At 39.1% G+C, this 24,138-nt stretch overlaps 1 protein-coding gene across 1 annotated transcript in view; it reads left to right on the top strand.

The window, feature by feature from the left end:
- Positions 1 to 1,423: 1,423 nt before the first annotated feature.
- The window catches only part of LOC146834631 (vitellogenin-A2-like), an 83,171-nt gene continuing 60,456 nt past the window's right edge, over positions 1,424 to 24,138 (top strand). The window contains exons 1-13 of the mRNA XM_085602102.1: positions 1,424 to 1,471; positions 1,737 to 1,757; positions 1,880 to 2,031; positions 3,531 to 3,782; positions 5,053 to 5,214; positions 5,304 to 5,452; positions 13,740 to 13,890; positions 17,286 to 17,443; positions 17,530 to 17,695; positions 19,495 to 19,620; positions 20,350 to 20,568; positions 22,951 to 23,174; positions 23,281 to 23,378. Of these exons, the coding sequence (XP_085458228.1) occupies positions 1,432 to 1,471; positions 1,737 to 1,757; positions 1,880 to 2,031; positions 3,531 to 3,782; positions 5,053 to 5,214; positions 5,304 to 5,452; positions 13,740 to 13,890; positions 17,286 to 17,443; positions 17,530 to 17,695; positions 19,495 to 19,620; positions 20,350 to 20,568; positions 22,951 to 23,174; positions 23,281 to 23,378 (1,918 nt within the window). The 5' untranslated portion in view covers positions 1,424 to 1,431. The remainder of the gene's footprint in view (positions 1,472 to 1,736; positions 1,758 to 1,879; positions 2,032 to 3,530; positions 3,783 to 5,052; positions 5,215 to 5,303; positions 5,453 to 13,739; positions 13,891 to 17,285; positions 17,444 to 17,529; positions 17,696 to 19,494; positions 19,621 to 20,349; positions 20,569 to 22,950; positions 23,175 to 23,280; positions 23,379 to 24,138) is intronic.

Here is a 24,138-nt window from a genome sequence, read left to right on the forward strand (position 1 = left end):
TTTTATCTGCCTGCTGACATATGGTGCTGCAATACTACTAGTGCTCTCTTGATATTGAAGTGTATGACCATGGTTATAATTGAGGGTGTATTATGGGAGAGAGGTATATCAGGCTATAAGCCTATTTCAAGCCTCAGAGGAATTCTGTGACCCTACAGAGGAATGAGGCTAAAGCAAGAGTCCCACTGTAGGAGCAGGGGACTCTGATATGACTTGCACGGTACAGCGAGGGGATAATGTATATGTCACAATATATATATCATACATTCAGATATCTCTTTACTCACCACTCACCCCACAACGCTTGGTAAGTAACTCTTACATGGAAGTGAGTTTCTTGTCACACTTTTATAGAAAACATTTGGAATCTGTACAGTGACAATGACAAAACCAAAAGCAGCCTCCGACTTGTTGAAGACAGTTCAAGTGAATTTCGATGTGTACAAGGATTGCCCACGTGCAGATGAATTGCTGCCCTCTTACATTGCACTCCAGGAGAGTATTACATCCATAGGCTGACACGGATCGCGCCTTGTCATATCAAGACTGTGAATGCTAAGTGTGTAAGTGGCACTTGGGGATGTGCTTCTGCAGCTGCTCTTCCCACTCTCTTCTGCTCTGGCAGCAGGGATTGTGCACCACAACTGCACAGCAATCCGTTCATATGAGCGTGATGCTGTTTTATATTACTGAGGAGTGGCAATGTTATGACTACAGTCTGACTTAGATGCAGATATATACACAGGTATAGGGGGCTTTCTATATATCATATCTGCCTTACAGCAGTGACCTCACTGTCTGTGCCTTATCGTGTAAAAAGAGGCAGCTGCACTAAGCGACAGATTCATGAGCATGCGGCATTAATCCACACATTAATTTTATATATAAACCAAGGAAGGTGTCACAGTACATCACTGCATTCACACACATCCGTCAAAGTGGAACATAATACATTCTTGTGGACAACTGTCTACTCTGATGTCATCATGTGGTTTGCTCAGTGCTGAGACTCACTATCATTTAGATAAGATATGTCGGTCGAGTCAGAATGACCAGAGCAAGGTTACCACAACCTTTCACAGGTGTACAGTAAGACCTGCCAAAAACCTCCAGTGAATCTCATCAGCATAACCAAATATTCATTTCTTTCATCACTGTCTGACAATCAATCACTTTTTGATACATCTTTACAAAGATACATTTGAATTATTTTAGTGTACACAATATGTAAGATAATACTAGCTATGTCAAGCCTTTCTGCATCTCTATTTCCGGCTAGAGGTCGATATCATTAAAGGTGAAAACAAAGTTTGTCGTGAATGATAAGAAAAACGGTCCCATCAGCTAAAATAAGCTGGTAAGTGGCCAAACCCTCCCCTTTTCCTGCTATAAAAGCAACAGCACAACCACTCACCTCCATTCACCGCCACCATGAGGGGAATCATCCTAGCCCTTCTGGTTGCTCTTGTGGGTAAGCTGCACTTCTGCTCTTCTCAATGGAAACTTGTGGGGATGAATAGAAAATGTTTCTTTTGATTTTATCCCCTATATATTTCGCTATCCAATTATTAAAGTTAAATGTTTCTTTAAGATGCCTGTGGTAGGGTGAATAGTAGGATAATGACAAGAAGCCTCATTTATTTTATGTACTGACCTTCACTATACTGTTAACCTTTTATGAATCTGGTTCTTTCTAAGCTGCTTCTCACCTTTCCTGTTTGGTATTCCTCCCACAGGCAGCGAGCAGTCCAACTATGGTATGTACCTTTTTGGGTATAAGTGGTGTCTTTACCTGTATTTGCCCCGCTGCATCTCATTATCTTGAGTCAATGCCAGGTGAAATGTTTCTCTCAGTGCTCAGCTCTATGTTTTCTTCCAGAACCCGTCTTCAGTGAAAGTAAGACCTACGTCTTCCAGTACGAGGCCATTATCCTGAATGGATTACCGGAGGCTGGCCTGGCCAGATCTGGAATAAAACTGAACTGCAAGGTGGAGATCAGTGGATTCGCACAGAAGGCCTATCTCCTCAAGGTAGGAATGAGCACAGTGTGAAGGGCACAGTGATGACGTGGCACAGGGGGTGCAGTGGGAGGAGGGTCTCCTACAATCATAGCATTTTCTTTAAAAGTTAAACTAATATGCTAGACTTCGCCAACGTTGCCAGTGGAACTACTCTTCATTTAATAGCAATTGCATTATTTAAAATTAGTTTTAATCTTCTTTATTGAAAGACAGTAGTGTTCCATCTGTACATTTCATAATGATAAAAGACCTACTGGCTTCATGGCCAAACACAAGTATAAATATCAACAAAAAAAATATATATTGGGTCCAACCGGACAATAATGATTCGCTGCTTTGATATCACAATAGTAACTTCACAGCGATGGTTCACAGGGCAGAGTTCCTTTCCAGTCCAGGTTATTTGGCAGAGAGATTCAGTCAGTTTACTCCCTCCAGAGCGCTTCACTTCTCCTTCACTTTTGGTTATCCGTCGCGGCAAGCATATCTCAAGGGGTGGCAAAGCCATTTCTTTCCTGGCTCCTAAGGCCTGTATTGAGCTTCCTCGAGACTTGTGCTGGATCTCTTCTGAGCTCACTTTCCCTAAAAACTTAAATTCTGGTAAGTTCTCAGCTGTGGGGTTGAGTAACTGGAATATGCCTGTTAGCACCGGGGCACTCTTCGGAGTGCGCCAAACAAATCTCACTCATTCATTCATTAAGTTGTTGTTTCTCTGCTATGTCACCATTAGTTGTGCTTGTTTTCCTGGTGTTCCTTCACCTTACCCAGGTCACAAGAGATTGAGCGAAGCAGCAGAATGGCATATAATGCTCTTCATCCTCACTGGCCTTTTCCAACTTCTGTTGGGTCTCCATAAACCTGAGGGAGGTGGAGGAACTCAGGTCGTGCTCTTCACTCCCCAGCCAACATCTTCGTGGTCAGCTACAGGTCTGCAGAGACCACAGAGGGTAGGGGATTCCATTACGTGCTTATGTGGCTTTCAGAGAGCCACTACTGGCGCTGCGCCTACCCTAAAGCACAGCTTCAGGTGAGGGTGGGGAAGAAACAAAGGGTTGTGGAACAGGATTGCAGAACACCAGATAGTGCATTTGCTAAATTTGGGTGTAGATGGGAGGGGCAATAAAGAGAGGGCGATGTGGATATATGGCAGGACACCAGTATTTTAATTTTCAATATTTGGGAGTTGAAGGGTTGGGTAATGCTGAGGGGTTTGTGGGACGTCCACAAGATGACATGTATTTTGTTTTCAATTGGGTTGGAGTGCGAAAGGCATCCAGAATGTGGTGGGAATAAACTATATATGCGCAATGTGATCCGTATTACAGACAGTAGTGCACTGTGTAATACATTGGTACACAGTGTAATACATAGGTGCATGCAATATGTGTAAGTCAAGAAACTCAATATTCTACAGGATGCACTCAGCATCTTAGTTTCTAATGGTATTGTCTTCATGATACATAGCAATACCTTTCAAAGATGCTAAATATAACTATTTTATTTTCCAGATCACATCTCCGGAAATCAAAGAGTACAATGGCATCTGGCCTAAGGATCCATTCACTCGCTCCTCAAAGCTGACCCAGACTCTTGCTGCTCAGCTGAGCAGACCTGTGAAGTTTGAGTACAGCAATGGACGTGTAGGAAACATGTACGCCCCTGATGGTGTTTCTGAAACTATACTTAACATTTACAGAGGAATCGTGAACATGCTGCAGGTCACCATCAAGAAAACACAAAATGTCTATGACTTGCAAGAGGTTAGTGTCAATTATTTTAGTGTCAATTATTTTAAAACAGTTGTAAGTAATATTGAGATCCATTAGTAACACCATGTGAAAATAGTTTCTTAAATATATATTTAAGTGGCATGAACAAATGTATGAAGCCACCTGCAAAGTGTGGTAAAGTTTCCCTCCAAGATATAAAAATGCTGTTGTCTGAGTGTTGTGAGGTCTTAGAGGTTTGGCCTGCTTGAACTGCAGAGAAATATTCTAGAATGGTTAGTTAAAAGAAATCTTATTTCTTTCCGAAACTTAAGAAAGTTGTCTGGTAAAAGTACACCTTCACTTACAATGTCCAGGATCTACACCTCCTATAGCTTCCATGACATCATTTGATGTTAGATGGGAATCTGGTCAACAACACATTGGATGTCTTTCTCATTGTTTCCACCTAGGTTCATAGATGGTGTTGTGTGATGATGATATCTATAAAGTATAAAACTGTCGATCAACATTCTAGGAAATATTTTGACCTTCTGAAACCGTGTTGAGAAGAAGTCCTCACAAATTATCTCTAGAGTGATAAAAGCATGTCTGCAAAGACTGTCCTAATATATTGTTTCCATCTTGTTTTTAGATTGGCAGAACATGCTCTGCATTTTGCTAATCTAATGAGTTCTAAGAGTTGTAGACTTTGTTTACTTTTATGGAGCCAATCAGACTAATGCACTAAATAATAATATTTAAAGCAGAAAACTTGCAGAGAAACATGTGTCCTGCATACAAAGAGAAAGGTAGCAAGGTACTCTTTGAGTTTTGCGATTTCAAAAAGTATGTGTTTCTAATTGCCAAAGTGCACAACTCAAGTGGACCTGGACATACTTAGACTCCGAAGTTTAAGCAGCATTCATGATGGAGATGCTAACCCTATTTTACTAGAAACAAGACAGTTGATTGCCTCAACGCCTTGCATCCAAGGGTAACTGATGCAGACTCGATAAAATGGAAGGGAAGTAATGACACTTGTTTGTATCACCCACACATCTGAAAGAGGCATGGTGTCCTCCCTTAAGAGTCAGTAACAATAATGCTAGATGGTTTTCATAGAACATTCAGCTTGCAGCAAATCAAGAGATCGCCCATTGCTGTCATGGTCTGCAGATCGGTGGGTTGAATCAAGTGATGTGTTACTTACAGCAGAAACCTTATTTTTTTTAATTGGCAAATCTTACTTTATCTGAATATGTTCATATAAGGACCCAGACCACCGCCTGTCAATTTTGATTGTCTCTGCTAATTTCCACAGTCTGGTGTCACCGGTGTCTGCCACACAAGGTATGTGATTCAAGAAGACAAGAGAACAGATAGAATCATCGTTGTGAAATCCATAGACCTGAACAACTGTCAGGATAAAGTGGAAAAGAACATCGGCATGGCTTACATGGAGAAAAGCGATTCTTGGCAAAAGGTACATTCATGTCACATATCTAGACTCAAATTTGACTTTTAATATCGTACCTCTCCATGATCATTTTATGTGCTTCTATACGTTTATAGATGGTAAAGAATCTAAGAAGGGCTGCAACATTTACTTACAAGATGAAGCCCAGAGATGGTGGTGCTCTAATCACTGAAGTGACTGCACGACAGGTGTATCAGTTCTCCCCCTTTTATGAACTCTATGGCGCAGCTGTAATGGAAGCTAGGTGGGTGTCTTTCTTATATTCATCAATCTCTCTGTGTGCTGTCTTGTGCAGGATGATCACAAAATTGCATATCGTGTGCCCAAAAGATCACAGCAGTGTTATTAAGGAATTTAGCTATTCCAATTCAAAATGAATTTATTTTTTATTCAATATGTTTAAAATAAAGTACATATTAATGTGATTCACAGCTAGGTAAGCAACAGCATGGACCAAGAAACATAAATGTTTAAAAGCTTCCACATTAAACTTAAAAACAAAAACATCAATAATTATCAATAGTTAGATTCTTCCTTTTATAGAGTCAGCTATCCTCAATTTCCATTTCTTAGTACCAATTTTCTCCCCATAAAAAATATTGTCTGTCTGCCAGTGAAAGGAGAACTGACATCTCCACCTTCATGGCCTTCTGACTTGATTATAGAAAGAGCATGTGTTTACACTTGCTTTCATATCCTATCTAATGTCTAAGATACATCCAGATTGTGGCAGTAGCTTTTTAGAGCCACAAGTCAACTTTGCTTGCTTCTTGCCAATAGGCATACCAGATCAATGAAATTGGCTTGGCTCCTACATGCTAGACTGGATATATCATAGAGTACCATCCAGATGATCACACCAAAAACATCTTTTATGTTCCAAGTCTTACTAAGATGAGAATGGGGTTTGACCATTGTCCTTCCAGCAAGCAAGCTATGGAACACCAAGCCACTTTGAACTTGAGCTCAGAAAGACAGTTTGGTCTTTTAGAAACAGCTAAACTGCCTGTCTGTTCTCTCAGTAATGATCCTGTACATCATAAGGACTAAATATGCACCCTTAAAGCTCCATGAAACCACACATATGTTGACAAACAGCTGTGAGCAAAGAATAACCCTTCACGGGGTATTGGGTCGACTGGCCATGACTGAGTTCCACACATTTATTGCTAAGAGAAAGGCACAAACTTTTCTACAGTGCACGGTTCTTTGTACTATTGGAGGTTGAGTCTTGGAAGGCAAAGGATGTTTGGTATAAGTCTTGTTAGAATATGTCTGAGATCTAAATGTGTGTTTCGATGAAGCTAATGCTTTCTAGAGGACATTTGTAAAATTACACGTGTCAAGAATAGAGGAACAGTTGAAAAGCGTTTGTCAACACTTGCCTCAGTGGTTTGAGTCAAAACGGTGTAAGCAGAGCACTCCTAATTTTCTGATTTATCCCTAAGTATTCTCTGGATGATATAGGTGCTGCAGCGTAATGCCCGCTGTCTATCAGGCATAGAAAAAACTGGATACAATGATTCAATCAACTAATGATTGGCGCTGCACACTGTGCTATTTGTAACTGAGTTACTAACAATTAGTCTCAATTCCCAAAAATTTACGAAAGATTATAAATCAAAATATATCCAACACAATTATTCGTTTAAACATATATTTTCAACATATATGTAAACAACAGCTTCAAAACATAACATTGTTAATACATCAACATTTTTACAGAAAACGGTAGACAACTACCATATACACTACAATGTTTAAACATGCCACATAATGTTTCATGAAATGACAATGAAATGCTTGTGATGAGCCCAATGCATTTCGGGACTTGGCTGTCCCTTCGTCAGGGGCGTTCTGTGAAAGAAATATATATTATTATACTCAATGCAACACATTGTTACACTATTTACACAAGAAGGATACATGGTGGCAGATAACTTAATTCACATAATTCACATAATGCAACCGTGGAACACTATTGTGGTAAAACAACTCTCCTTTTTAGACAGACCACAAGTCTTGACAGAAGAAATACCATCACCCAATCGTGCAAATAAAAATTAAAATGTAATTAGAATGAAGATAAAAGCGACCATTAGCTCCAGAGGAGAACATCTAGTTAGATAAGACATGAGTAAAGTAATGAAAGGAATACTGAGAGATAACTATGTGGATACGACAAATCCGCCGAATAAATAATGATGCAAGCTCACCTCAAATATTATGTGGGTGTGGCCTTAATGCAAATTGAACGATGTGAGCAGGTTGACTGGTACTGAAAACCAAAAGACGTGCCTCCATCAGAAAAAGTTCTAAGATTAACTCAAAACACTTGTAAACCATATAAAAACAACATGACTTACCCGCCAGGCAAGGCGATAATATCAATACGAGAAAAAAGTGATGTGGCGTCTGAATATTTTAAATGTCGTCTAAACCAGACAAGAAAACTTCGTCTCCATCACGACACGCTGAAAACATAATAATAGAGAAATATTGTCTATGTGCTACCGCTTCTTTAGCTGAGATGAAAAACACTGTAGCTCGGTTTTTAAACAATTCGAGAGTTTCTACTTACTATGGAACCACGGCGGGGTACAACCAGCTATCACGTATAAGTCCTCTCTTCGTTACGAAGGTTTTTAAACTGACGAAAAACGCGCCAAATTTAAATCCGCGACGATCGCCAAGTCAGTAAGGAGTTCATAGTAATGGAAAGGGGACTAACATGTAGCGCCATGATATGTAAAACGTATTTAGCTTGCCGAGAGCGAGGTTATGTAAAAAGATCTAAGTATCCCAAAGCGCACGATTATTTAAACATTATGTATACGAACTCCCATTCAAAAAAAACGCAAATGACAATTTAATATCGAAATATGCCCGCGCGTCAGAATGTTTCAATGTATCAATGGTGATTGTATCTTCAGAACGTTCATTATACTAAAAAAAGGGCTTCACACGTTGTTGTGAAAGAAAAGGAGAGGGTGTAATGTGCTATCCATATAAGGGGCAGGATAAAATGAACTATCACTTTAGACATTAATGCATGAGGTAATGCCAAGTCAACTCGATAATTAGAAAAAAGACCGGAGACATCAACACGCAATGAATGGATACTTTGTATCAAAAACACCGCAGTCAATTGTGGCCACTTGAAAATTGTCAATAAAGTTATAGAGCATGAGTGCAAAGTCTAAACGCCACAAAAAGACAAAAATAAAAAGAAAGAAAAGGACTAACAGAATGAATATCAGAATGGTTAGAAAAATGTTGTGATGAGTGTTTGATAAAAAAAATAATTAAATAAAGAAAGAAGAATTAAATAAAGAAATAATTGATGTGGTTAATAATAAAAGCAAAAATTGGTTAAAACGATCCACGGGTTTTAGATAGAAAAGTCCCTGGTATGGTGTGTAATTACGTACATACAAATTGCAATAACGTCTGTGATGCACAGACTACTCATGATAATGCATGAATTCCTACGCTTGGCTTCCTAAGGGTTACAATATCTATGAAAGATATGGTTATAGAAAACATGAGAGATCTAAACGGTCATTGAGACCACTGGGGGACAGTGTCTGAAGTTTCTGAATCCAAAAGAGCTCTCTACGTAAGAGTACGTTTGTGATGTCCACGCCCGGTTTGACATCCATGGACTCTATGATTTGAAACCGTAGTTGGGAAATCAAGTGTTTGGCTTCTAGCCAATGCATGGCTAGACTTGAGGTGCTGCGCTTGTTCCTGATTCTGGATTTATGCTCAGTAATCCTTGTTTTTATTTTCCTTTCAGTCTTGCCTACATAGGCCTTGCCACAAGGGCATTTTATACAATAAATGACATGAGTCGTGTTACAATCGCTGTTATGTTGCAAAGGGATGTTTAAGCCAGACATAGGGTGAGTTAAAGTGTTCCCAGTGATGACATTATTGCAATGAATACATGAATGACATTTACGGGTGCCATGATAGACAATAGATTTGTCCTTGGTTTTGGAAAATTTCAATAGATTCCGCAGATTTCTGCCTCTTTTGTATGCAAATAACGGTTTTTCAAGATACAGTTGTTGGAAATCCTGCTCTTGTTGTAATAATTCCCACCGTGTTAGGATGATTTTCTTGATTTTAGATGAGGATGTTGAGAAGTTACTGACGAATACCAATCTAGTCGTAGAAATCTTAGGTTTCTGTTTGAGTAAATCTGTCCTTGAGATGGACGTAGCTCGTGTGAGGCATGTTTGTAGTACCTCTTCAGGGTACCCTCTTGAAGAAAATTTCTCAACAGCTGTTTGAAGTTGGAGGATACTGTTGTCCGGGTCAGAACAAATGCGGCGTATTCTAGTGAATTGTGACATTGGCAAATTGTTGATTAAATGGCGTGGATGAAAACTTGTAAAGGTTAGTAGACTATTGCGATCGGTAGGTTTGTGGAAAACAGTAGTCTGAAATTGGTTCGTTGATGTTTTGGTAATTTGTACATCCAGATAATGAATAGAATCCTGATGAATGTTGTAGGTCAGTTGAATGTGGGTATGTTGGCTGTTGAGTGTCTCTATCATGGAGATAAAAGACTGTTTTGAGTCGCCCCAAATTAAAAAAATGTCATCTATGAAACGACAGTAGAGACGTATTTTTGACCACCAATCTGGGTTGGAAATGATATGCTCCAATTCGTATTGAGCCATATAGATGTTTGCATAGGCTGGTGCTCCTGAAAAGCCCATTGAAGTACCATTCAGTTGGGCATAAAATTTGTCTTGATATTGAAAATAGCTGTTATGTAAACAGAACTTTAGAAGTTGTAAAATCAAGACCTTCTCAATGTTCACGTCTTCCATTTGAAGTAATGCCCATTCAACCGCTTCAAGACCAGCCGCATGAGGAATGGAGGTGTAAAGAGCTGTAACATCAATGGTGCATAAGTATATGGAGTCCAGAGGTCCAATTGTAGTTTGTTGGAGTAATTGTAAAAAATGAGTGGTATCCTTGATGTAGGTTTGCCAAGCTTGTACAAACTGCTGAAGGAAATGATCCAAAAATTTACCGATGGGATCAAAAATAGATTTGCATCCAGAAACTATTGGATGAAAAGGAGGATCTTGGGGATCCTTGTGTATTTTAGGGATCATGTATAAATGCGGACGTTGTGGGTTGGTGGATAGTAGAAAAAGACGTGTATTGTAATCGATCCATGTTTGTTCAAGAGCCTGATTGAGAATGGACTTGAGTAACTCCAAAAGCTGTATTGTAGGATCACTTGGCAGTTGTAGATAAGTGTTGGTATCCGAAATATGTATCAGGACTTTGGAATTGTAATATTCTGTATCCATCAACACTATTGCCCCACCTTTATCTGCCGGCTGAATTGTGATTGACTGGTTCTGTGATAATTTGGACAAAATTAGACGTTCATGTTTTGACATGTTGTTGTGATGTTTTGGTTTATAATTAAGTTTTTCCAAATCTTTATTAACCAATGTCTCAAAACTGTCCAGAGTTTTGTGAGTTACTGGTGGCATAAAGGTACTTTTAGGTTTGAATGGATGATGCGTGGAGGTTTGAACTTGTGTAGTTTCAATTTCAACTTCATTGAAAAAATGTTTCAGCCGAATGGTTCGCATAAATCTGTAAAATTCACCTTGTGTTTGCAAATGGTTAGTATGTGTCGTTGGAACAAACGAAAGGCCACGTCCCAAAAGAGATTTTTGTTGGTGGGAAAGGTTGTATGATGATATATTGATGACTAAGTCACCGTTTTGCCACTTCGTAGTGCTTTGCCGCTGCTTTCCTTTCCCTCTCCTGGTTTTTCTTGGGGGATAGATTTGGACATCTCTTTTGTGGACGGTGGACGTCCCTGGTCCGCTGCCTGTGACAAAAAAGACGATGTAGATGATGTGGAGGCTGTGGATGATATGCTAGTTGATGGTTGATCCCCTGATGTAGTGGAACCAGACGGGCGAACTGAATGCAATGAAGGTGCCGGTGTACGGCTAGTGGTGGTCTCTTTCTCTGACGCTAAACTTTCATCTGAAGTTGTGGGAGTCTTCTTGGTGTCAAATCTCTTACGGGTGTAAATCTCTGCCCACGTATAAACCTCATTAAGTTTATAATCGATAATATCGCGTCTATACTTGCGTAGTTTGCCTTCTTGAAGTTCCCTCTCATATCCATCTAGTTTCTGGTTGAGGATCTCCAGATGTAATCTCCAAGAATCCGCTTCCATGCGAAACTCTAATTCTGTCTTCAAGGAGGTGATTTCGTCTTCTAAGTCTTTAATCGTTTTTGACAGTTCCTCAATTATTAAGAGAATGAGATCCAGTGAGCACTTATTAAGGATTGAATACCACTTCTCCATGAAACCTGTATTCAGATGGAATCGAAATAACATCGGTTTAATGGCCAAGCGTAGTCCACGCGGAATTCTCTTAGCCTTATGGTATTGAACAAGCGTAGAAGCATGAAGTCTCTGGTTGAGCTGTCTCCTGGTAATGAATTCCAGTTGACGTAATTGTTGTGTTATTGAGCCACCATGTGAATCCGTAATCTTCACTTCCTGTATGAGTGAATAAATTTGCGAAGCCTCATCTGAGGTATATGCTTTAGTATTGGCTCTGTTATCCGTTATACTCGTGATTGCGTCAAAAGACATGTTAAACTGTTGGGTGCTACTGCTGAGACAGAGAAATAGTGATACAAAACGGTGTAAGCAGAGCACTCCTAATTTTCTGATTTATCCCTAAGTATTCTCTGGATGATATAGGTGCTGCAGCGTAATGCCCGCTGTCTATCAGGCATAGAAAAAACTGGATACAATGATTCAATCAACTAATGATTGGCGCTGCGCACTGTGCTATTTGTAACTGAGTTACTAACAATTAGTCTCAATTCCCAAAAATTTACGAAAGATTATAAATCAAAATATATCCAACACAATTATTCGTTTAAACATATATTTTCAACATATATGTAAACAACAGCTTCAAAACATAACATTGTTAATACATCAACATTTTTACAGAAAACGGTAGACAACTACCATATACACTACAATGTTTAAACATGCCACATAATGTTTCATGAAATCACAATGAAATGCTTGTGATGAGCCCAATGCATTTCGGGACTTGGCTGTCCCTTCGTCAGGGGCGTTCTGTGAAAGAAATATATATTATTATACTCAATGCAACACATTGTTACACTATTTACACAAGAAGGATACATGTGGTTTGAGTGCCACAATGGCGAGTGTTTGATTTACAGAATTAATAATCACTTTGGAATTGAATAAGTTCAGAAAGCAAGCAAATCAAATGAATTTAAATGCTTTGAGGAGAGCCTTTTGTTTTTTTAGTTATGTGAGTTGATTTTACTACAAGAAATACAAAAGCTTGTTTTTGTTTTATACATTGGATAACTGTTGAGAGTATAACAAGATTTCCCCCCAAATATGAATTCTGATTCATCTTTTTTATTAATGGAGCTCTTGTCCAGTGACATCAGTTTAAGGTAGCCAAGGTTTGCAGCATCTACCTATTGCATGCCACCCCTGGAACTGTTCTTCCTATCTCCGGCTCTTAGATTATGCTGGGATTAAAACCAAAAGAAAGTGTACAAGGCTCTGTGAGCCCTATTTACCTTTCGTAGCTTCCACTCACTGACTTTTTCTTAGGCGCTTGGCAGCAAACATAACTCTGTTGAGGGGTTCGATGTGAGACAATCAGTCAATGCATGTGATGACAGTGGTGGTCAAAAGTATTCAGGATGTCCCTTCTGCTACACTTGATGAATTCATGTCCATGGTAGTTTCTGCAAAAAGCGCATTCTCAAGCAGAAGACTGACTGGATTTTTGCTTGTAAAGTGTTGTCCTTCAATGTTCTGCTGGGGTGTTTCTCTGTAAATCATTGACACAGATACGTTAATATACAACCATAACTGTTTAGTGTAGAATCTCTAAATTGATTTTCAGCATCTCTCTATGTCACTAGATCTTCTCCCTTAGATAGGTTATAATGAAGGAGGAAAGACTGAGAGGGTTCAAGCCGAAGATATATTTCACAACATGGAGCTGTGCAAAGAAAGTGAAAGGTGGTGCGGAAAATAGAATCCAGATTCTCAGCTCACCAAATCATTGCAATGGAATGAAGTCAAACAGAGCCATGTTTGAATCTTAGGAGCGCTGGCCTTGCATCTATATATGTTACTTTTCATAACTGTGAGGGAATCAGGGCTGATGCAACATCTGAGTAGGGCCAGAGAAAATTAAATTTCTCCGTGAGGAAGAAAATGAGCATCTACTAATCCAAAAAAGTCCATTAGGAAGTAGGATAAGTTGAACATCTGCCCTCATCAGATCAGTACAAAAGTCTATATTCCAATGTCCAAATATGTGCATGTATAATGTCTGGAACGGCATACTCCAAGCAGGTGGCACTTTAGGACCCCTGCTTACCTGATCGTTTGCAAGCTAAGATGCTTGACAAGGCAAATGGGGAGCTAATACATTTTCTATTCATCTTTCTTTCAGGCAAGTGCTCACTTTTGTGGAAACGAAAAGCAATCGAGTGAATGCTCCTCAGACTGAGCTACAGAACCGCGGTGGTCTTCATTACCAGTTCGCTTCTGAAATTTTGCAAATGCCTATTCAGTTAGTGAAGACAAGGAGTCCTGAAACCCAAGTATGTAAATCTCAATATATCAGTGTGCACGTGAAATTCAAATTTTCCCTGAATCGCAATTACGAAATCCTAATTTATGAAACTCATAGAGTTTCATTTTGGGATTGCTTTTGAGTTGCAAATCGATCTACCTCATAAATATTAAGGAGGTAAGTTGCAGTTTGCGACCCGTTTGGAGTCACTGACATCACAGGGATGATGGCCAGCTGAGATCAGCAGACCTCCATGCTTGTGGCTGCTTTTTCACTAAGCAATCTTTTTTTTTTAAATGAAGTCTTTAGTTTACCTTAAAGGAAAATGATATGTGTTTCAAAAGTTAAACTTTGAAGTTTTTAAGTGTGGGCAGTGGTGCATGGGACCACTCCCTGCTCTTAAAAAATATTTGTATTCTCATTCTCAACAGGGAAGGTGTCCCTTGGGGACCCCTCTTATTTGCAAATGGGTTACCACCAGTTTTAAACTGGCTGGAAAGTAATACTGGTTTGCGTCCAGAATTTAATTGCAAAACAGTAATACATACCATATTGATTTAGTATTTGGAAGGAACGTCCCTTTCAAATATCGAATCACAAATGCAAAATGTAATTCAATAATAAGATACAGAATCACATTTTGTGCATTTGAAAAAAAGCATTTTTCCGGTCGCAAGTGACCCAAATCTGCGAATCGGGACGTTTGTGTCCAGAAAAACGCGTTGTACATTTGGCCCCTGGTTTCATCACAGTTGATACAAACCTCTTACAGGGCCATCCAGTATATTCATAAAATTATATTTGGGTAACATAGTACAACTGGAATGTTTCTCACTGAGGAGTTCTGAGTGGCATTAAGTAGACAACAAAAGAAAAGGCCAAATTGTGTATGATGTCACTTAGGTGAAAAAGATCTCTGTTATTCACTTTATACCCATATATACTTTTATATTATGTTTATATGGTATGTTATGTATGGTGTCCAAAATCATTTGCCCCTGCTTTCAACAACTATGAAGGGGCAGAGGAGTAATTGGGGAGCTGTACATGACATGCCCTCTCCCAAATGTCCAAATGTAAAAAAGGAATATCTGGCCACCTGCTACCAACTCCCTATCCTCTCAAAGCTGTGCTAGACCAAGTGCTGCACTAACAGGCTTGCAGAGAGCCCTGCCAGAGCAGTGTGGACTTACTTTAGGAGGTAGCAACTGTGAGAATCAACCTTTGTTTCTCACTGTTGCTACATCATAGCTGTGAATAATCAGATTTATAATCTGGTATTCACAATAGATGCCTCGAATGGAAACATACATAGCATATAGACATATAGATGGGTAACTGTGTGTTACAGGGATGTTTTTCACTCAGGGGTTCTGAGAATAACATCTCTGTAACTCTCAATTATCCATCTATAAAGTAATGGATGGCCCTTAAAAGCATCTGCCCCTGCTTATCACTGCTACCCAAGGGGGAGAGGAGTAATAGGGGTGCATGGCCTCCAATCTCAGACCCAAATGTGAAATAATACCTTACTGGCCATCCTTATCTAACTCCCACCCCCATCCCGACCTACAATTCCCCTCCTGCAGCTGGGCTCTCTGCTTTCAGCCAAAGCAAGCAAGCAGCACTGTGCTGGTAGGCTTTAAGACAGCCCTGTCAGCCTGGTCTAAAAATCCTTGATAATGTAGTAATGGTGGATAACGGGTTTTCTTATCAACTTTTGCTATGTCATAGCAGTGAGTTACTAGAATTGGAATCTGGTTTAAACAATAGAGGTTTACTATGGAAGCCATGCCTGACAAAGGAACATTTATTTTCACCCAGTTACGCGTCATTAAAAATCATCAGCAATAAGTATTCTAGAATGTTCTTTGTTTACTGATGTCTGCTTTGGATTTAAGGCATATTGAGACATTATTCCTGGGATATCCCTTTCGATTGCTTGGAAAATCTGTAATAACACATAAGTATGTAATCCCCTGTATCTCTTAAAGAATCATATCTAATCCTAAAGACCAGGTCTGACCCCCAGCACCATGTAAGACCTATAGGACTTCTTCAATGCCTACCTACATTGCTTCTACTGATTATTGAATTATTGAATTCAGAGTTGGTAGTTTGTACTCATGAATTGATGATACCGAGATACTGCTCCTATACAGGAAGAGGCCAAGCCACACAAGTTTAACAGTTTCAACAAATCCTTGGATGAGGAAAAACATGGATGACACCAGGCTGACTCACTCTGGATACATAAACATTCAACTTATTTTCCCATGCCTCTCCACTGTCAAATGTACAACCATTCTAACCCTAAAGCTATTCCTCCGTCTGTTCACTCCACACACAAATACCTTAATTCTTGATTTATTGATAGTGATTAATCAATGGGACCACACTGAGGCTCCATTAGCATTCAGTCAAGCAAAGTGTTCCCTTTATGCACAGACCTTCTATGGCAATTGCTGTGCCTAAGTTTAAGAAACAATCCAGATATATGCTTGAGAAAACACTCTCACTTATTTCATTTTGGGACATTTTTTTAATCACCAACCAGTCAGAGTGCTGTAGTGCGGTAAACGTTTACCACTATGATCATAGATTATAATTGAGATAGAAATATCTTTAAGCTCAGTCAATTAGCATCAATCTAAAGCATTTTACAGGTCCTACACTGATTGATTTTGTTCTGTAATCCATACATTATTTGATAATACAGTTGTGCACAAAACATAGTTCTAGACTCTTTGACCCTATAAATTAGACATTGTACTCATACCATGTAAGAGCCCACAAATAGAAAGTAATACCAGTGGGAGAGGCAGAGAAGTAATAGACACTGCACATTTTAGACAGTAAGAAAGTTTTGATCACCATGGTCTGATTAGGAATTGGATGATGATGTAATTCCACACATATAACGATGATGTGCTAAATATAGAGGATATAGTTCACCAAGGAATTTCCCACACCATGGTGATATTGTGTAGAAGAAAATAGAACAATACCTGAGATTAATCACTTTCAGAATTCAAAAGATTTTCCTGGGACAATTTGGAAAAAAACAAATGATTATTCAATTATGGCACTGAAGATTTTCCAGCCTCTGTTTTTGTCTCTCTGTTCCATATAATAAATACCATTTGTTGTTTGTCCCTCTGATGCATGCTGCCCCTCTGATGCTCCATCTCTAGATAATTCTAGGAAACTTGAAATTACACAGCAATTAATCAAACAGGGATGAATGTCCTTCCAGAGGTAGTGTGAGAGAAGAGGCATGAAGAACTAGCAATTTAAAAACTTTACATTTGCGAATCCACTCCTTTCCTCTAGCTTCTTGAAAGATATGGCACAGTATGTTTCATGATACTTTCCATTAGTTGTTTTGTAAATAAATTCCACCTATTTTATTTTTTGGTACAGGTTGCAGAAACCCTCCAGCATTTAGTGCAGAATAACCAACAACAGGTACATGCTGATGCGCCTGCCAAATTCCTACAGCTCACCCAGATTCTTCGAGCAGCAAACTATGAAAATATCCAAGCCATATGGAAGCAGTTTGCAGACAGACCTCAGTACAGGTGATTTGCTGTTATTATGTCAACTGATGGCTTATAATACTGGAATTGTATCTGCCTAACTCCTGGGATTTGTATGCTACATGCAGGCGCTGGCTGCTGAATGCCATCCCAGCGGTGGGAACCATTGATGCACTGAAGGTTATTAAGCAGAAGATCCACAACCAGGAGCTGAGCCCCAGGGAGGCAGCCCAGGCTGTCACTCTGGTTGTCCAGTTCACCAAAGCAGATCACCAGACCTTGCAAGTGGCTCAAGTAAGTCTAATCAAGTGTTTTCATTTTGTTCTCTCATGTTAGTGGACACTGTGAAGTTATGGCAGACAGTGTAGTATTACTTAGAAGGGAAGTCAAATGCATAATAAAAAAACAAATGTCCCCACTTAAGGCCTCCTCCAACTGGGGCCTTGGTCAGCCATTATTCCCCATATAGAATACCATCCAATGATTGTTACAGAAACGTTGCCTCTTCTGATGTAAAAACAAACTGCAGCACTTTTCTGATTGGTACCCTGTCTTTGATCCTATTTATATAAAAATAACAGGAACAATAGTAGAGACGCATAGTTCTCCAAGAACACTCGACCACAGTTAATTTTAAAGTCATGTTTTGAGTCACCCTCAGCTTCAGATATCTTTTCCATTGCAATGACAATTTAGATTGTGCTTACCCATCCATCTGTGGTTTATATGACGTCTCTTCTCCTATGTTCTGCTAAACTTTGATAGTCTGTGAAGAGACCAGGTGACGTTTGTTTTCCTGATCAAAGATTTGCAGTTTGCTACAGGAATACCAGCAGAACATACTGCTGGGCCATTGAGTGTTCAGTGTTAAAATGTCATCTAATTTTGTTATCACCTCATTGCAGCTACGGTTTTGCTATTGTAGTGTCCAATTTTTACAGATGAAAAAACAACAACAAGGCAATGGGTGGAGTGATTGCAAAAAGTCACAGTCACTAGCAATCATTTGGGCTGCATTCCAGTCTATGATTTTCAGCCCAGTGTGCAATTTAAGACGTCCAAATCAGCCCAGGTCGTAATCGAATAGGAACAACAATGCACAAACTCTGTGGCATGGATTGAGTAAGAACACATGCAATCCCAGACAGGTTTTGGCCTATTTAGGACTTGTCAATGAGGTATAACTTCAATCCCATGGCACAATGAGCATGGGGCCAAAACTGGATATTCCTGAAGTACTTAAGAGAATGTATGGAGGAAAAAAGAAAGGTGTGGGGTGGAACGCTTGTAAAAAGCCACAGCAACTGATAAGCGATTGGGTTGCATTCCAGTCCATTATGTTTTCCCTACTATGCCTTATGCATGTCTCGATTGGCAAGTTTGGACTGAACTGTTCCCATTGGAACAGGATCAGGGCTCATTTTCATTTGATTGGCCTCTGCTAGATTGGCATAGAGGATGGAAAACAATGGACTGGAATGCGACCCCCAAATGATTTGCAGTGGCTGAGATTATTTATAGCATTCTATCCATCATATTGGTGTCTGATGCAATTTGTGAAAATATCACGCTTCGGATAAATATTCTAAATTCTTCACGCTACAAAGATTGTTTGTGTTTAATTGTGTGCTTTGAAGCTTTATGAAGCATTTGATGTATTTGATACTATTACCAATCAGTGAAATTCTAATTTTGATCCTGTTGTAACTGCATAGGCCATACCTTCATGCCACCATTGACTTTTAAAATCACACGGTTGTTGCTTTTACACACCCATAACATGTTGGCTCACTAATATATCCTTAGCAGTCTAGCCTCTGTGCCACCAGTGTATGAAGTTCAACAAATAGCCCATAGGGACATGTAAAGTCCTCTTTTGTAAAATCACTTGATGAATTGTTGTTATGTAGAGTGCTGACCTGTATGATATACCTCAATGATTGTTTTCTGTAATGTGTTAGCCCTCTTTTACATTTTAACCATATTCTCCATAATTGGACAAATGTATTTGAAATGTTCATACCATGTGTGGTGTATAAAATAAACACGGTCTACAAACTTCCAGTGGTTAACCTCTGTCCGTAACCATGCAGGATTTAGTCAAAGAGGCAGAACATCAGAAATCCCCTGTCGTCTACAAGGCAGCAATCCTGGCATATGGGTCCATGGTGAACAAGTACTGTGGTGCACATTCTTCCTGTCCCGAGGAAGCTCTATCCGTGAGTAACTTTTCAGTATTGACAAGGAAAATTGTTTTACATATTTATTTTATAAACACAATCAGTGTGCTTTAGTCAATATATGCACTAAAGTAGGTATGTGCATTGATATGATAAAACAGCATCTGTTTATGTCCTACCACCATGTAGGCACCAGTATAAAGTGTCCACAAAAAAGCCATAAATAAGCATGGTATGTCCTCATTGTCTGATAAGTGCCAGTCATTTGCAAACACTAGTTTCTCGAATTCACCCAATGGAAAGAATTCTCCTGCGTGCATTCAGCTTGTCCAATAGACCATTGCTCATGTAGAACATGGGTGTCTCTGTATCAGAATATGTTTTCCTCTTTCTGATGGTTAGAATTCAAACAGCATAATGGATATTTGTACTTTATGTAGAACAATATTAACAATACGTTCACTGCATGGAGATGTAGATGTTGTTTGTGGCTTTCGAGGAGAGCCCTTAGCTTGGAAACTTGATTTGAAACCCACTTATTCATTGCTATGGCACTAGAGAAGTAAGAACTACAGAAACACAAAGCACCTTTCATTTGGATTATGGGAAGAAGAAGAAAAGGAGACACAGAGGTCATTAGACAGGGTGACAGAATTCTGGGAAATTTATTATAATCCATAAAAAGAAGGTAAAAATAAAGAATGGGAGAGAGAGCCTGAGAGTAAAAGAGTGGCAAAAGGATGAGCATTAGATGTGTTTCTTTTGCAGCCTCTACATGACTTGGCAGCTGAAGCGGCCAACAATGCCCATGAAGAGGACATGGCACTGGCTCTGAAGGCTCTTGGAAATGCAGGACAGCCGGCCAGTATCAAAAGGATCCAGAAGTTCCTGCCAGGGTTCTCCTCCAGCGCTTATCAGCTGCCTGTCAGGATCCAGACTGATGCAGTGATGGCTTTGAGGAACATTGTGAAGGAGGATCCAAGAAGGGTAAGTAAGAAGGAGCGGGATTCATCAAAACAACCATCATACGAAGATGCATTCCGGAATCAAAAGAATAATTGTATAGTTCACCTTGAGCATAATATTTGATTAAATATCCATTTCAGTTATTTGGTTTCCCTACATACGAGCACCATAAAAAAAGTTTCATCTTTATACAAAATACAATTAATAATGCAATTTACGTGTTGCTTTGTCCACTGATTTATTGTCCTTTGGGTCATCAAAGGACAATTTAGCTTTCAGATCTTGGCTACCCTTAACAAATAGGTGGTGCTCTTTCATAGATGTCTTTTCAAATGTTGTTAAAATAAAATCAGACAAGACAGCGCATTCGAGTGTGTATGCCATCATACAAGTGTGTGTGTGAATTTAATCTATACACGTTTTCATAAACATTTCCTATATCACATTCTGATGTCAGTATATATCCCAGTTAGAGAGTGGCTTGAAGATATCTCAGATTTACCGTAAACCATCACTAGTTAGCGAAGGAAGCATTCATTGATCTATTGCATGTCCCTAGCAATAAGATTAAATTTAGCCTTCCATGGAAGGTCTGTGTAGTACCAACGGTGTGGAATTCTATAGGCATACCACACTTATCAGTTTGAGTGTAAAGAGTCTACAGAAAAAGATGTTCATTGTTCAGGCACTTTGGCAGTCATTTTACATTAGGTCTGCCTCCTTTGAGGCAACACAAAAAGAAAATAGACCACGTATGTTAAACCTAATATGAATTGAACAAAGAAAATATACATTTGTTCATCATTGATGTAATTTAATACTCACATGCTTCACTGGATTGGTGGTTACAAAATCAGTTGTTCTCTATCAGGGATTCCGTAAGACTTTCTAAGAAGTGGACAAGTTTTAGTTCAGTGATGTTTTCTGATATAAGATATCACAAACATACCCTGAGGGCTGCAGAAGTCTCTTGCCAGAATCAGGTGCCTTCTAAGTGTAATTTAATGGAGATCCAGTAGGATAATAGAGTGTGTCTTATTTTAAAATTTGATAGGCAGCAGCTTATTTTGTAATAGGCTTTTCACCATTATGGAGACACACAATAGATAACTGCATTCCAAATATAGTTTTATATTTCTTTATTATACAATTTTACTTATACCACCAGAAGTTATTAACCCGTTTTGGTTCATCTACAAAAGTAACACCAGATTTCCCAATGTTTCCCTTACATCAATATTTTATCATTACTTTAAAATATAACATAAGATAAAGGCCTCTGATGCATAAATGTGGTTATGTCTCAGATAAGTAAAGCCATTCTCTATGAAGCATTCCAATTTGCATACATTTTCCCACAAAATCTTCCTAATCCTATGTATACGAAGTCTCTAAATTTTAGAAAATTCACATCCTTATTTTATGATGCCTCACACTACTGACCTGACAGTTTTGCATTCAGGGTTTCTGACCTTTTTCCACAAAGGTCTGCTTTACTTAAGGTAAGGTTTGTAACAAAGACCAAAATATGAGGGAACAATCTGTGTTTTATGGTAATTTGTAGTATCCTGGATATATATTATAAGGTGTTTTACCTCCCCTGCTCAGCCAGTGCCTGTGCTCTGACTCATTGGAATGTTAGAGTCTGATGATGCCTCGAATGTTGGGACAAAGAGAGGCAGAGTGACAGTTGGTCATGGGCTGAGCAGCTGACAGACAGCTCCTGGTGGGGCTCTGATCTCCAACATATCTACTTGATGTCCTGAATTTACTACTTGTTATCTTCATGAAATAAATCTTACTGAATTACATCCTTCCTGTGTGGACTTTCATCACTACATAATTGTTTCAAGCTAACATATTGATTCTCATGGCCAGTGCTTTACAGGTTCAGGCACATTAAAAAATCTACAGGTTCGCTCCTAGAGAATGGTAAAAGTGCTGTTGGAGTACACATCTCGTATAGAGTGTGTCTACTTCACTGATACGCTACCACGTCTTATCACTTGCACATTTTGAAAATAAAACTTTAAATTACATGTTGTTGCTTCTTATGAGGTGCATTGAATATGTAATCTAAATCTTTTTAATAGTAGTTGAATATTCATAGCACCTGGTGATTCTGTTGTAGTTACTGCACTGAAGATAGATGGTTTAAAAGTTGGACAAGTATTGATTGTTGAATGTCAGCCATCCTGATATGATCTTAGAAAGATGAAGAAATAACTGGGCAGGAAGGCGCCTCTTTAGTAACTACACACCCCATGGTGTATCCTGGGAACCAATCTATTTATCAGTACAATTATATGCATTTTATACAAAGGTAAATTCGCATCACAGGATACTGGTGATGTGTTTTCACGCTAGATATTTCAATATAATATATTATGTTTCTCTCTGTAGATTCAGGAAATTCTTCTGCAGATCTTCATGGACCGCCGAGCTCGTACTGAAGTCCGGATGATGGCCTCTGTGGTTCTGTTTGAAACCAAGCCTGGTCTCGCCTTAGTGACAACCATCGCCAACATTGCATCAAAGGAGAGCAAAGTGAACCTACAACTCGCAAGTTTTGTATATTCACAGATGAAGGCCTTGTCCAGAAACCGTGTTCCATCGCTCCATCAAGTGTAAGCATCAAAGTGGAAGGTTATGTTATGGATAAAAATGTGATCATATATGCCAACTCATCTTTAACAAGACATTAATGATGACAGTTAACATAATTTCCTTTAGAGCTGCTGCTTCCAGTGTTGCTGTAAAGATGTTGAACCCCATGCTCGACAGAATGAGCTATCGTTACAGCAAAGCTTTACATGTCAGTTCATTCCAACGTAAGTACATAAAAAGCTTACCAGATACTTGACCACTTTTCCAATTGTTTTGACTGTCTGTCTACAACTGTCCCAAACCCTACCAGCCAAGATGTAGGCTATTCAAATGCGGACTGCAAAAATATATATAGTTGACCTTTGAAGTTCTATAGAAGTATGACTACAATTAAGTAATAGTGTTCGTATAAGATAAATGCAAGTAAATCACAATTATCATAATATTTTTTCTCCAAACTATCAAAAGTCCTCCACATTTTTACAGACAGATGATATTTTGAAATTATAGAAGGCTTCTAACCCTCACCCACTATCATGATTGCGTTCTGTACCAAATATTAGTGCTCTAACACAAACACAGGGCAACACATATTAATTTATATTTAAATACCTACCCTCCACATGGACAGGAGGAAGACAGTGTGCTGTTGATACCAGTAGTACCCCAAGAATCTCTGATGTGAAGTTGTGGAGGAACCCAAATTGAAAGAAAAATACCTCTTAGCTTTAGAATACAAAGTCAAATTAGTGTTTGAGGACTCCTTGATCTAGTGAGTGCACACCACATGTTTGATGGTGACACAGATAAGAGCTATTCAAACTAACATTTGGTGGGACATGAAATACCTAGACAGTGACAATCAATCATTTATGATTTTACCTATTTCCACACAGTGCTAAGGTGGAAAATATTGACTGGCACTGGATCAGAATGAGATGCCACTCAGAATGTGCCTATGAAATAGAGCTTATTGTGAACGTG

The sequence above is a fragment of the Triturus cristatus genome, chromosome 4_2 (assembly GCF_964204655.1).
Source record: "Triturus cristatus chromosome 4_2, aTriCri1.1, whole genome shotgun sequence".
Lineage (NCBI taxonomy): Eukaryota > Metazoa > Chordata > Amphibia > Caudata > Salamandridae > Triturus > Triturus cristatus.